The 13,680-nt window shown below is 35.3% G+C and overlaps 1 protein-coding gene across 1 annotated transcript in view; it reads left to right on the top strand.

The window, feature by feature from the left end:
- The window catches only part of LOTGIDRAFT_103088 (hypothetical protein), a gene marked incomplete at both ends in the record, with an annotated part of 35,806 nt that extends 27,765 nt beyond the window's left edge, over positions 1 to 8,041 (top strand). Inside the window, one exon of the mRNA XM_009045918.1 lies at positions 7,650 to 8,041. Within this exon, the coding sequence (XP_009044166.1) occupies positions 7,650 to 8,041 (392 nt within the window). The remainder of the gene's footprint in view (positions 1 to 7,649) is intronic.
- Positions 8,042 to 13,680: the final 5,639 nt, after the last annotated feature.

The following is a 13,680-nucleotide window of genomic DNA, read 5'->3' as shown; positions in this document are numbered from 1 at the left end:
TTGCCGCCTACTCTCTTCTTCAGATTGAGCTTATGAAGACAGTATACCTACCATGAAAGACATTTCGCTGGACTAGCGACGTTTATGGATTATTTTTAAATTTCTATCCGTGAAAACGAAGTGAAGTTGAATGAGTTTTGTCTCTAAATTTAATTGCTTCTGACTGCGATAATGTAACATAACAAGGGCATGCAGTTTGTACAGTCTGAATTTTACGGACGACTAGACGACTAGAGAATTAATTTGAAAATGTAATGTGTATGTTAAAGTTTCTTTAACATGAAAATTGAAGTGGAATGGTGATACAAGTGTTTCTTTAAATTATTTAGACACAAAAATTATATTAAAAAAAATAAAACCTCTGCAAGGCAAGTTATAGAATTATTCCACCCACAATCGTGTCGCTCTCAGCAGGAATTCTTACAAGTGCATTTTTAACTGAACACGTCCTTCTAACGTTAACAATATATCACAAGTCTCTGATAAAACCTCAACCTTTTTTTGATTCATTGATGTATCTGAAGCAGTTTTCTGTGAATGTCAAACCATTGCGTGACTCTGTCGACACGAGGTTCCCTTCATTCTGATTACACTGTATGTTGCATTAGTATCTTCTTTAGATTAATAATCACAACACGTCCTTGTAATAATGAAACCCAGTAGCTTAGATTTTAGTACAGCGAGGTCAATAATTACAGTATCCACCATTGAAATGTATCATGTAAATGTCTTTCCATGCTCAAATTATTATTTGATTATAGTTTAGAATTTCAATTAAATTAAATAACCCTTTTTTTTCGGAAATTCGTTTATACGTCTGATATCCGATTTCAGTAATTTAAATAAATATTGTACAATTACTTGAGGAAAAATATAAATTCTAAAATTTGTGTCTTAAATAAGGATAGGTACTTTTATCTTTACATTATAAGAAAAATATTAGGTATCTATAAGGGTCTAAATGAGGGAAAGAGACTTACTGGTTTAAAAAATATAGTCATTATTATTATTATTATTATTATTATTAAAGTGAATAATAGATTAGGAATTTCTGGTTGTAACATTGCGGTTAAGTAGTGTTAGGAAATCACACAGACTAGGGTTAGTTGTTAAGAGAAGGTGGTGTTAAGTGGGAGTGAATAGAAACTACGTTAAAAGGCTATAAAATGCTAGTAATCATTACTGCACATATCAAACCTCTATAAAATGATACTCAATCACGCATTTAAAGTGGAATTTAAAGAGATGAATCTGTCAGTTAAAAATTCTTGAAACGACAGGATTTTATCGGACATTTCCGACTGAGATTGAACTCAGTCAAGAGTAAGAGTCAAGATGATTGTTTGAAATTAGATTACGTAATTGAAAATAAGTATAAATGCACTGTGTAGCAGATCAATAAAATAAAGAATGAACAATATATGTCTGATGGTATGTTCGTCAGAAGAAGCTAGCCTGAAACATCTCTTTTATTTCATCCTCTGATAAATATTTTGACAGTTGTCGTACTATACTTCTGTCGACAACTTTCAAAATAGCTATCAGAGCCTGGATGACGTCAAATGTTTCGCACTACATAAAGAAGCTAGATTCAATTGTTTTAGATAGCCATATTTCAAACTAGTTGAGATTCTAGTTCTAAGATACAAATAGACAAAGTGTGGTGGGTAGTGTGGTGTCTGGTGCGGATGTGGTCATTAGTGCGGTGTTTTTGCGGGTGTGGTGAGTGATATGGTATCTATTGCGGGTGTGGTAAATAGTGCGATGTCCGGTGGGGGTGAGGTGAGTAGTGTGGTGTCTGGTGCGGTAGGTAGTGCGATGTCTGATGCATGTGTGGGGAGTAGTCTGGTGTGGTAGGTAGTGCGGTGGGTAAGGTGGTGTCTGGTGCGGTTGTGGTGAGTAGTGCGGCGTCTGGTGCAGATGCGGTGGGTAGTGCGATGTCTGGTGCGGGTGTGGTGAGTAGTCTGGTGTCTGGTGCGGGTGTGGGTAGTGTGGTATCTGGTGCGGTGAGTAATGCGGTATCTGGTGTGGATGTGGTGAGTAATGCGGTGACTGGTGCGGGTGCGGTGGGTAGTGCGGTATCTGGTGCGAGCTCGGCTTCCATCAATGGATTATCGATGCATCACAACAGAGAAGGACCAGAGAACATTAATGGTTTATTTGCATCTTAATATTTGTTTAAGAATTCTAAAAATATATTAACAAAATAGAACAAGGTACAAACAGACGTTGTTTTGTGTACAGTGTAGTGTAAGGGGTGGGATTATCCATACAGTAGATAATAGAGAGCAGATACGTCTGTTCCAGATCCGCACAATATGCGGACGCAATTGAATTCTACTGCATCGAATCGTGAGCAACACCTGACATCACACCTCATTTATTCCCACCTCTGAAAGACATTTAGGAGTTGTGTTACAATATAATCTGGTATTACCAACTTCTTAAATAAATACACACATAACGTTTCAACACAATTTGATGTCATCAGATGAAAGAAAGATTATCTAACCCAGTTTTACTGCTGTCAATGCCACGGGATTTTTACATAAAAACAGAAAACATTCTCTGTAGTTGTCTAATGCGTGGCATTGTCACTTCAAAGGCAACTGATATTCAACTCTACCGGCCTAAAAACCTAGCAACATTAAGATTAAATCTTATCTCTTTTTTTTTTAATTTTGTTCTCAATAATGCTGTTTTGAATTGATCTAAAAAATTAAAACTGAATCGAAATTGAAGCATAAGGTCGCAAAATATAAACTTTGATAGAAACTAAAAAATATATTGAAAATAAGGTTGATATAAAACGTACATTTAAACGAAAATATCACGCAAGAGAAAAAAAAGTAGATCCTTTTCTTTTATCATCCCTTAATATTTAAAGGATGGAAACCTGACATTTCAGTGAGTAAAATACTTTAGATATTTTATTGGATTGAAAGAGCATTATGAAACTTACACTAAAAAATGAAAATATTCAAAGGAACATTTGAAACCCCAGCAAAGTGAAAAAAATAAAAAATAATTTTCACCTGAATTAACTTATACTTGTACGATTCTTATTAAATAAACGTACGATGAGATAACTATAGGTCTTTTCGACCGCTTCAAGGAAACACTGAATTAATGTGTCCAAGGTATAAGTACATTAACATATCGCGTCCTTGTCCCTGCTATTAGCAATGTTAAGGCCAAAAAATTCCACAGTAATGTTACAGCTATAGAAACAATCTTGAGGCCAGCACTATTTAACATATGTTACAGGCAGATTCTCATAGTATCAAAGGTATTGGTTGCGCCAAAGCCTTTGGCATGAATGCATGCTTGTATACAAATTTTCGTGATCAGGTGGGAAGGCTTCTGATGCCTTGCGATCATCGCTAAAGAGAGGCGAACATTCTGTATATACCATTGCGAAATATTGAGATTGTCCACTGTTTTCTTTTACCAATAGTTTGCAAACCATCGCAAAGCCCAATGGGACTGAAGCTTTGGAGACAAGGCAACATTTTAAGAAGAATTTTATGACTTAAGTCATAAAGGACTGTCAATGTTCAGTTTTTGAAATGATACTGTAAGACATTAAAGCAATATTGATTGGCGTGAGTGAATTTTACTTGTAAAAACAAACTTCAATCTTCTTGAAGATTATTAGAAAATTATTCAATACCCGAGTCTCCACCTTTTGATTGACTGTTAAGAGATCAGAAAATTGGTTTGATGGCTCCACGAAACATCATGTCAAAATCAATTATGAGAAAACATAGGGAAATGCCATTTATCTTTGAATTATTTGCGCAAATCAGTAGGGACTATAATAACCCACAATTCTAAATGGAACTTTGACAATCTGAATTCAATTTGAAATGATATAAATGGATCAGATATCAGAAGAACTATCATTAAGATGTTGAAAAGTGAATTTGTTTGAGTAAAAATCGTCCGTAACATACTTGGTTTCCCGTCAAATCTAAAAACTTAGACAATGTACCTCCTCTTTAATCAGAATGACTGTTAAGATGCACCAATTTGTGGCTTTAAGTTTAAGTTTAAGATCTTAACAACCTTTCAGAAAATGAAATTAAGCTGAGAACTGTCCAAAAAGATATGACCCAAGGTTCATCAAGTCAATTGATCAAAACTTTACCAGTGGTTTCTGCATGGGGACCAAGAGACTCGCCAAGAACAATTTTATCTTGGTCACCATAAATATAATCAACAGTAGTTACGTCTGTGATTAGGTTAGGTAAATGAAGTTTGGTATTTTTCAGGATATCATATAGTGGAACATAATTTTTGTTTATTGTACAATGTCCCCCCTACGAAAATTAGAACCGGTATTGGTACGTTCCACTAAACGAATTTAGGTAACAGTCTAAATCAGTATTATCTAAATTAAAGGGATTGTAAAGTGGTTTTCCATTTTTTGTGAGTAAACATTGACGTTTGATTGAAAATTAGACTGGTACAAATTGATGCTATCAGTGTCCCCGATACCCATATAAAATTTAGAAAACGTCTTTACAATTCCTTAAGATGTCAAAAATCACGTTTCTGCATAATTGAGAGTATTTTTTTTTTTTTTACTAAACTTTTTTTGGAAAAGATGTTGCGTAAAAGTCCTTTGATTGAAAAGAAACCACGATAAAACTGTATTAGTACTGTTGATAAAAAGGGAAACTGATTGACAGTCATTAAGTAGAGTTTGATAAAAGCCTCAAGAAGATGAATAAAACCAATTTTTCTTGGATTGTCAGATTCTGGTGATTTAAAATAAGATTTATGTGATATAATCTCAAACTAAGTTAATTCAGCGTAGGAGAAAGGCTTAAATTGCTATTTAGATAGATACATCTGAAGCTGACAAAAAGCTGAATAGATTAGGACATTTCATATAAAAAAGGTGCTTTTTTACCGGAATATGTTGAATTCTTAAGGGATTGTGTTAAGTAGGACAGATTAATACAGAACAAACATTAAGTGCAAATAGATCAGTACTGTGTCCAGTGTGCTTGAATATCTTTACAGAAGGAAATAGAAAAAGCGAATGCGAGACCTACTGGTCCACAAAAGATGTGGACACGATTGGCCTCTTCTATTTTCTATTGCACCCTGCGCCACACATCTTGAACTTAGTGTGTCAATTTCAAAATGTTGTAAAAAATGTTACTAAAATTATGCGCCATTATGCCACTTGGTAATTGGTTTTGTAAACTTGGCAATGGGTAAGTCAGTTATGTCGTATTTGTCTCAGTATAAGAGTATACTTGATGGTCACAATCCTTGATTTGGTTTCCAAAACACACTGAAAGAAAACATAATGGGCGTCCAAATCGATCATTGTCTCCACTACACGTTAAAAGTTTTTAAAAAACCTGTTAACATTCCCTTTAACGCTCATGATATTGTCGTTTATATTCTATTTTGATTTGAGAGCATTACTTCAGGTTTTTGTCTCCACTTTTTTTTAAGAGAAATCAAAGTTTTGCTTTATTGTGTTTTCACTCAAAAAAAAAATCCAAAAAAAAAATCACCTTTTTTCATAATTAGTATAAATCTCCGTCACCAAATGGTTGTTGGTTGGTAGATGACAAGTTAACTTCTTCCATCAGATGCTGATATCGCAGACTCGTTAGTTAGTAATATTGTTGGTGTAATAGAATGACTCTGCTCTGTCGGTTTGGTTGTCGAGAACATCACCAATTTATATTATTTATAAGACATATAGAAGTAGGAAGATTACAATAAAACATTAAGATATATGGATATATACTACTTCTGCATTTATTACATACTATGTTACCTGTATGTGTTCCGAAACGTAGTATGTAATAAATGCAGAAGTAGTATATCCATATATCTTAGTGTTTTATCACCAATTTATGCTCTTTCAATAGCTTATCTTATAATCTCCTCATCATAGCCCTTCAACCAAGACACAATACATAAGGTCATACGGCCTCAAGATCTCATTTTTATTATGAACACTAGACATATAGATATGCATTTCGTTCATAGTTTGGTATAACCACTCACCAAGCATAATATTATTGCAATCGCTTGGTTTATTTTGGAATATTGGAAATAAGATACAACGCGAGCCAGCTGATGACGTAGGAATGATAAATGTATTACCGAAACGAAGATTTTATCTAGGTCTATCGCTGATCTAATTTCCTTTCAATTTGATCGGAGAATAAAAAGTAAGCGAATCCCGGTCGGTTTAACAACTACTGATAGTCCAATTCTATTTATTTTCTAAGGTTTCAGTGGAGCATAAAGAACTTGACGTTAATGATACTAGAGCACCATTTGAGACAAATATTTGTACGAAATCCTTCCTCTTCAAGTAAAAGCTCGGCTATTGAACGTAGGCGACCTGATATTATCCAGATTTTTGTATAGACCACTTATCAGACTATTGAACTTATCAGGCAGTCACAGTTCCCCGTTAACTATTTTCCGGTCGAAAATTGACATTGTCCGCGACCATATAGGAAAAAGCAACAAGGCAGCACGGAAAATAAATAAGTTATTAGGTAAGATACTTTGCTCCGCTTCCAAATGACGTGTCCTGTTTGTTCGTCAACGTAGGAGGAAGTTTATTCGGATCGGTCACCTTTTTCATACGTTCTGTTATTGAATTAATAACTTAGTGCGTAACAAACTCAAGATTGTAAGATATGAATTAAAAGTCACAAGTAATATAATATATACTACTTTATGGCATACATCAACATGGCTTTAAGTCCCTTTATCAATAACAAACTCCACTAATGTCGATTGACCGGCAGAGAGATGTAAATCTCAATGCAAGACTTCGAGCATTCGAACACATAGAAAAGCCTTCCATGGCAAAATCATCAAAGAAAATCCCTGCAAATCAACATTTTAGAATTATTTTAAGAATCCGGTTAATATGTTGATAAACCCTGTTTGAAATCGATCAGATGACTGGACCCCTTTCAAGTAAACTAATATACGCCAACTGTCTGTGTTTTTAAAAAGCTAAGGTTGTAAAAGTATAAAGATAAAAAAGCAACTGATAACGCAGAAACAAGCTGTAATCGGATTAAAGCCATAACCATAGCGGTTATCAAGTACCGCCATCTATGACAAATAGGTTCCACGTTGTATTGATACACACAGATTATTATGTGCCTGAAGGCTAGATACCACACAGTAGCCATTCAAACTGGGCATATAATAGAATTAAAGCTGAAATAAGGATGCATGAAACAGACATAAAGTATGACCGAAGGATTTTATATATCTAATATAGCATGGAATGCTTTGATCAGGAACTGATGTTAATTGTTTAATCAGACGACCGGATGTCCGTAAAAAATATTTCCACCATCAATGTTATTAGAATTAAAGATTGTACGTGGTTCAAAACGCAGTAGTTGATTTTTCTTTCATCTGCATTTGGGGCTGGGGAGGAGGGGACCGGGTCTTGGCTTCATACTTATGTAAATTACACAATCTTTCTAGAAATCGTGGGGTTTATTACGATGCATGTGTGTCAATTTATTTGTATAAACCTAAACATCTGTCCATCTTGAATAGCCCCTGAGTCCGAAACGGATTCCTTCATGTAATCTACAAGTAATAAGTCTGTCATGTGTTTCATTTTGTAATTTCAGTCAAAAAAAATCCGACAGTTCGAACGACGAGTTATAACGATATACAGAGAGGTCCTGTTCGGAGTAATTTATTACGAAAAGCTAAACGGAAATCATTACGGATGTCCATAGTGATCGTGGTGGTGTTCGTTATGTGCTGGACACCTTATTACGTTATCTTCATCTGTTTAACATTCTTAGATTGGGAAGAGATCAATCCAAGAATCTACCGACTGGTGCTATGGCTGTTTTTCCTGGGAATGAGTAACGCTGTTATGAATCCACTGATATACGGTGCTTTCCAGATCTGCAAGGTGCATACTCCAAGGTCAGTCCATCTTAGAGCATTTCGAAGTCACAAAATCCTTCTTCTTTTCTATTCAAAGTTTTATGATGGCTTTATGTTTGGCTAGGATTTTCTGTTTTAAACATTGTGCTTTTTAGATAGAGAAAGAACCTCAAATGTCCAGTATAGAAGTCGTAAAAAGGTGCCAAAGAATCCAGTAAATGATAAAGCAAAATATCTAAACTTTAACAATAGGATTTAGAAATTTTACCATTAATTGAATAGGTTGAAAAGTTATACTCTCTTTTCCAATTTCCAAATCTGAACATTGGTTTCTCACTCGTCATGGCTGAATCATGTCGAAAAGGTAACTTTACCTCTAGCTAGTCTGTTCCATATCTTAAATTTACCTTTTCTGAATCCTTTTTTCAAATCCTTTTTTCTAAATCCTTTTGAAATTTGATTGTTTGTTTTTTAGGGGTTCTTTCTTGGTTTTTAGCACCTTTGGGGTTCTTTTCTCTTTCTAGCACCGAAACCAAAGGAAAATTCTCTCTTTTCTTTATAATCCAAGCTTTGAATGCATAATGCATACGTATTTGTTATACCTTTTTACACTACATAACCATGCTCAACCTTTTTATACACGTATACTAACAACAACACAAAACCTAGGCTACACGTTACAGACTGAGATCACACCCAGACTACACGCTACAGACCGAGATTACTTTGAGGCTACAAGATACAGACTGAGATCACACTCCGGCTACACGCTACAGACTGAGATCACTTTGAGGCTACACGCTACAGACTGCGATCACATTGAAGCTACACGCTACAGACTGAGATCACATTGAAGCTACACGCTACAGACTGAGATCACTTTGAGGCTACAAGCTACAGACTGAGATCACTTTGAGGCTACACGATACAGACTGAGATCACTTTGAGGCTACACGATACAGACTGAGATCACTTTGAGGCTACACGCTACAGACTGAGATCACATTGAAGCTACACGCTACAGACTGAGATCACTTTGAGGCTACATACTAATCGTATAATGCACAGAGTTTTAGTTTCGACTGGCTCAATATTGGACCCGGAAAATCGTATATATATAGCAAACATAAAGTATGAGATCGATTAAGGCATTATGCGAAAGCATGGCATGCAAAGCATTTTACAGTGTGTTGAGCGTATAGATTTGATATAAGAAAAGTGAATTAGGTAAAGATGCTCCGCATGATTTATGGCATGGTGTGCTAAACCCTGGACCTTGATAACATCTACTATTGGAATGATTTGTTTCTTGGCAAAGAAATTACCACATACCCGAGGACACTTCTATACACAGGCAGTCTATTTTGTTTCATCTTCCAAACTATCACCAAGCAAGTGGACAGTACCACCCATCGTATCCTGAACACGACGGATGTTTTTCATTTGTGAACGATCTGGATTTGCATAAGTATTGTAGTCTAACTATTATAATGAGTGTATAAGGAATACGTTTGTTCGTAAACATAGCAGTGATTTTAGAATCAAATCAAGATGGAGTCCTTGGAGCATTGTTTCCGTTTCTCAAGTTTCTCCTTTGGACATGTATACATTTCCTACTAGGACTTGTATGTTCTATTGCTGAATTGATACCAGCGATCACGAACATTAGTATTGATCTCAGTAAAGGGTATTTATGTGTACCCAGGGACGTTACCCATTATTAAGTTAAGTATATTTATCGATAGGATAAGCGCATCACAACGCAAAGCTTCTTCAACGCTTCTGGTCCTATTACATATCCCTACCGTGTTTGGTTAATTGTTGCAATTTAACCTCGTTTAATGTCAAGAGCTAAACGAAAATATCCAGGTTAATGTTAACCAGCCAGACAACAAGCTACTACATAATGATATCTATTGTCTCTTTAGTGCATACATAAACACGCGCGTGCGCGTATGGTGGGACACTTTTACTTGGTAGTAGCTTGAGAGTTAACATTTGCTGAAACTGCTTCTGGCGAGGATATTCTTAACTTAAGTCAAGTTGGGATGCCGTTAGCATCACGTCATGCTTACCCGTTCACCCCAATCAATCTCCGAAGTGCTTTGTCAATTAGGTATTCCCGTCGGGAGAACCAAAATTGCAAATATAACATGTTGGGTCTACAATAATTAAGGATACCTACAGCAAATTTATTATGAGCACCGAAGTCAAAGGGGTGTCGCGTGTAACAATTCCATAAGGAACAATTGAATTGCAGCTTCCAGGTAAACAGACAATTTCCAGACCCCCTTGGGAAATGCTATGATGTAATTTTAATGGTCCTAGGGTTGATGACTCTTCTTGAGGTATGTTTTATAAAGATCCAGATCACGTGAACCGAGCACGATACAGCATGAACTGGAAGTTGATCATCTGTAATAGAAGGCTATTGCTACCGTTCCCTTGAAATAACCTTCTTTGTCTTTCCCTGTCTTCCTAAGCCCAATCTGAAGCAAAAAAGTAGGACTCTTTCCTTCTGATCTTTGTCGGTTCATGTCAGACACAATAGCAAATATTTTGGTTTTGCCCGCCTTAAATCGCCCAAGATTAAATTCAATTTTTAAAAATATGCCAATGCCATTGATGACAATCTACAGGATGTATTTGTAGGTTTATAGAGCACTTGTGCCTGGACATCAAAAGGTGAATTGTGTCAATTAACGATGTTCAGATAAGTTTATATCATTTTCTAATGGCACAATAATGGAGCAAAACGTTCAGTATCCCAATAGTAATTGGAAGAGAAAAAGGGCAGCGAAACAGTAAAAGATAATTGTTGTTGACACGAAGGATCGGGTATTTTTGTTTTATCTAATTTTTGTGTTTCCTGCTCTTTGAACAATGTGTCGCAATTGTCTAGATCTAAAGCAACATTAATTATATACACTTTACGAGTACAGACGGTAACAATCGTGTTTTCATTATCGCTAGCATGCAAAGTATGTACATAATATACATCTCGGCCCACTAACATAATAAATAATTCGGTAGTGAGATGTTATCCTCCAGTTTTTGACGAGGTTCCAGAGATATGAATCTCTGTGAGTAAAGTGGATTGGCAAGTTGTCTCTACTGACACATACATTAAAAGATGGATGTTATCAGTCAGATTAAAGTAAATCTTATATATGTTATGTTATTTTCTTTGACATTATTTCTGACTTCACCCTTTTAAAAGTTTGTTAAGTTGGTGAAAGTGATGACAGTTTGAGACCACCTGTAGAGGTATACAGCCAATTAAAATTAACTGCAAAGCGAAACCCGAAATCCTAATAACACTTTGGCAATGCATTGTTTTACAGCAACTGAACTATTCACTTGAGGAAGTATATCAATCATAAATTTGGAGATATTTCATATTGGAACGTGGTATCAGTTGTCTAGAAGAGTAAGCATACCCTTTCTAGCGTTAATTTTGCCATTGATAACACTGACAAATCTGCAATAGTGAAAAGTTACTTGTGTTAGCATTAAATTTTAATAGTATTTTAATATCTTAAAACCACACAGTAGATAAGTAGATAACATTGTCCAGGTAGATTCTTATACATTATATTTCCCTTTTAACGCTTCAGTGTGGTTTTAGCACCTCCATCAGGAATGTATAGGTACTTCTAGAATGTATGGGCTGTCATATAGTTTCAATAAGGTTCTCGCACCGTCATCAACGTTGTAAGGAACATATATTTGTGAAACTGTTAATGAATATCCAGACGTATATACCGAAGATTTTAATATTTGCCGAGAGCCACGCTACAAAATTACCATCCTTCAGTATTAATCCAGATCAGGCTCAGAAATGTAAGACGTAAAACTTCATCATATTATTATCTAAAGACTGTTTTCGAGAAGAAGAACTTTGCTTTAATTTCACAATTTGCTAAACCCCTAAATGAATATCAAGACTAAGGTTACTTATATTCAAATATGTTTAAAGAGATAAAATGGAGTAAGCTATAAATATTTCAACTTGTAACGCTATCATCTTTGAATATATTGTCTGAAACTTTAAATAAATTTTGTTTCCTCTCAATTTGAGAAATCTGTTAAATGTATGTCGACAATCTTGCAATTTCAGCAAGATTAATTATATGCCTTCACCAGGTACAAACTGACATTTACCAGAAATTCTTCCATTTAACTGCAGGATACATTCTGTTTGCAGTTTATTGAAAAGGTTTATGTGTGAAAACTAAAATCCCCACATGTCATACTGGCAAAATCGGGTAAATATAGATGACAGCTATGTTGGACAATCCCAAAAATTACTGAATATCAGAGGCAGTTATCTCTCTCCTCGGTGAACCGTCACATTGAACCATTTCATCTGTTTTTTGTGCCGGCCAGTGACGTTTCCCCTACACTTTCAAATTTCATATCAATATACAATATATAATATATTCAAGAATTGCCCGTTGACACCCCCACCCCATCATCATGTAAGTAAAAGGTTGCATGCACTGGATTAAACAACGACTGATATACAGAATTGTAAGAGTTGTAGGTTCTTAAAAGTGTACACCTTCATATCTTTATGTCGTTCAGAAAAAAGCCATTGAATTATGCCTTTTTTACAAATGTAATAGACAGGCTATTTAATACGGATGTTAAGATACAGCCCACAAGAAGCTTAGTCAGTGGCTAAAAAAACATCATTGATAATTGATTAACGACACGAATTATTTCTATTTTGGTGTAATACCGAATACGTTTAATTTACGAAATGGCAGACTTACAATAATCATAACACGGAACGAACAAAAATGACAATCATGACAATCATAAAAAATGATTTCAGAATTTAACACAATCTATTGGTCTTTCGAAACAACATGTCGGATGGCATTTTCAAATCGTGAGAGCATTAAGTAGACAAGTTTGAAAGTGGGTGGATGTTTCGTGTGGAAATTTTTTCAAGTCCTCGAGTCTGCTATTTAGTTTTACAAGATAACAAAGTATATACACAGATAAGAATTGGCAGCTCAGTCAAATCCCTAGAGACCGCATTAAATTTTGTTGCATTTAATGATACTCATCATTGCTTAACCGCTGAGTCCATAGGTTTTTCCATGAATGAATGATTAACTAATGATATAGCTATTCATATGACATGAGGGTGCATCATACAGCTGTTGATGAGGGGGGGGGGGGGGGGCTCTTCTGAAGGTATGGAATTGGTCCAGGTACATCTAAAAGCTGGATGATATACCACGTTACTTCTTGGTTCAATCCTTAAATCCTTTTGATCACTTGGAAAAAGAAATACAATGGTATTTTGTATCGTACTTATCTGTTCCAGTTTGGGCTAATGAAGACGGTTTATCAATTAGAGGAGTTGGTAAGGCGCGGTAAATATAAACTAGTGACGTATTTTGGTTAAAGAAGACGTGTACATGTAGTGGTGTACATGTAGTGGACATAGGGTAACACAGTTAACATAGTTTGGGGTTGTGAATCCTTATTTCGATTTATTTCTTGCTTCAATAAACTGCTCATTGAATTAAATTGTTGCACAATCGTTCTGTTCACTTTACATCCATTTAGATAAGGAAGTGCGGTGGGGCGTTGTAGCATTTTAAAACAAAAAACTGCTATCCATTGTGGAATATTGCCTGATGGAAACATTGATTGATCATAATAATATATTAATTAATTGTTTATCTATATATATTCACTTGACATTTACGGCATATTATTTTTCTTTCCGTTGCTGTGTCTTGG

The sequence above is a fragment of the Lottia gigantea genome, assembly GCF_000327385.1.
Source record: "Lottia gigantea unplaced genomic scaffold LOTGIsca_1, whole genome shotgun sequence".
NCBI lineage: Eukaryota > Metazoa > Mollusca > Gastropoda > Lottiidae > Lottia > Lottia gigantea.
This window is presented reverse-complemented; position numbering and strand designations above follow the sequence as displayed.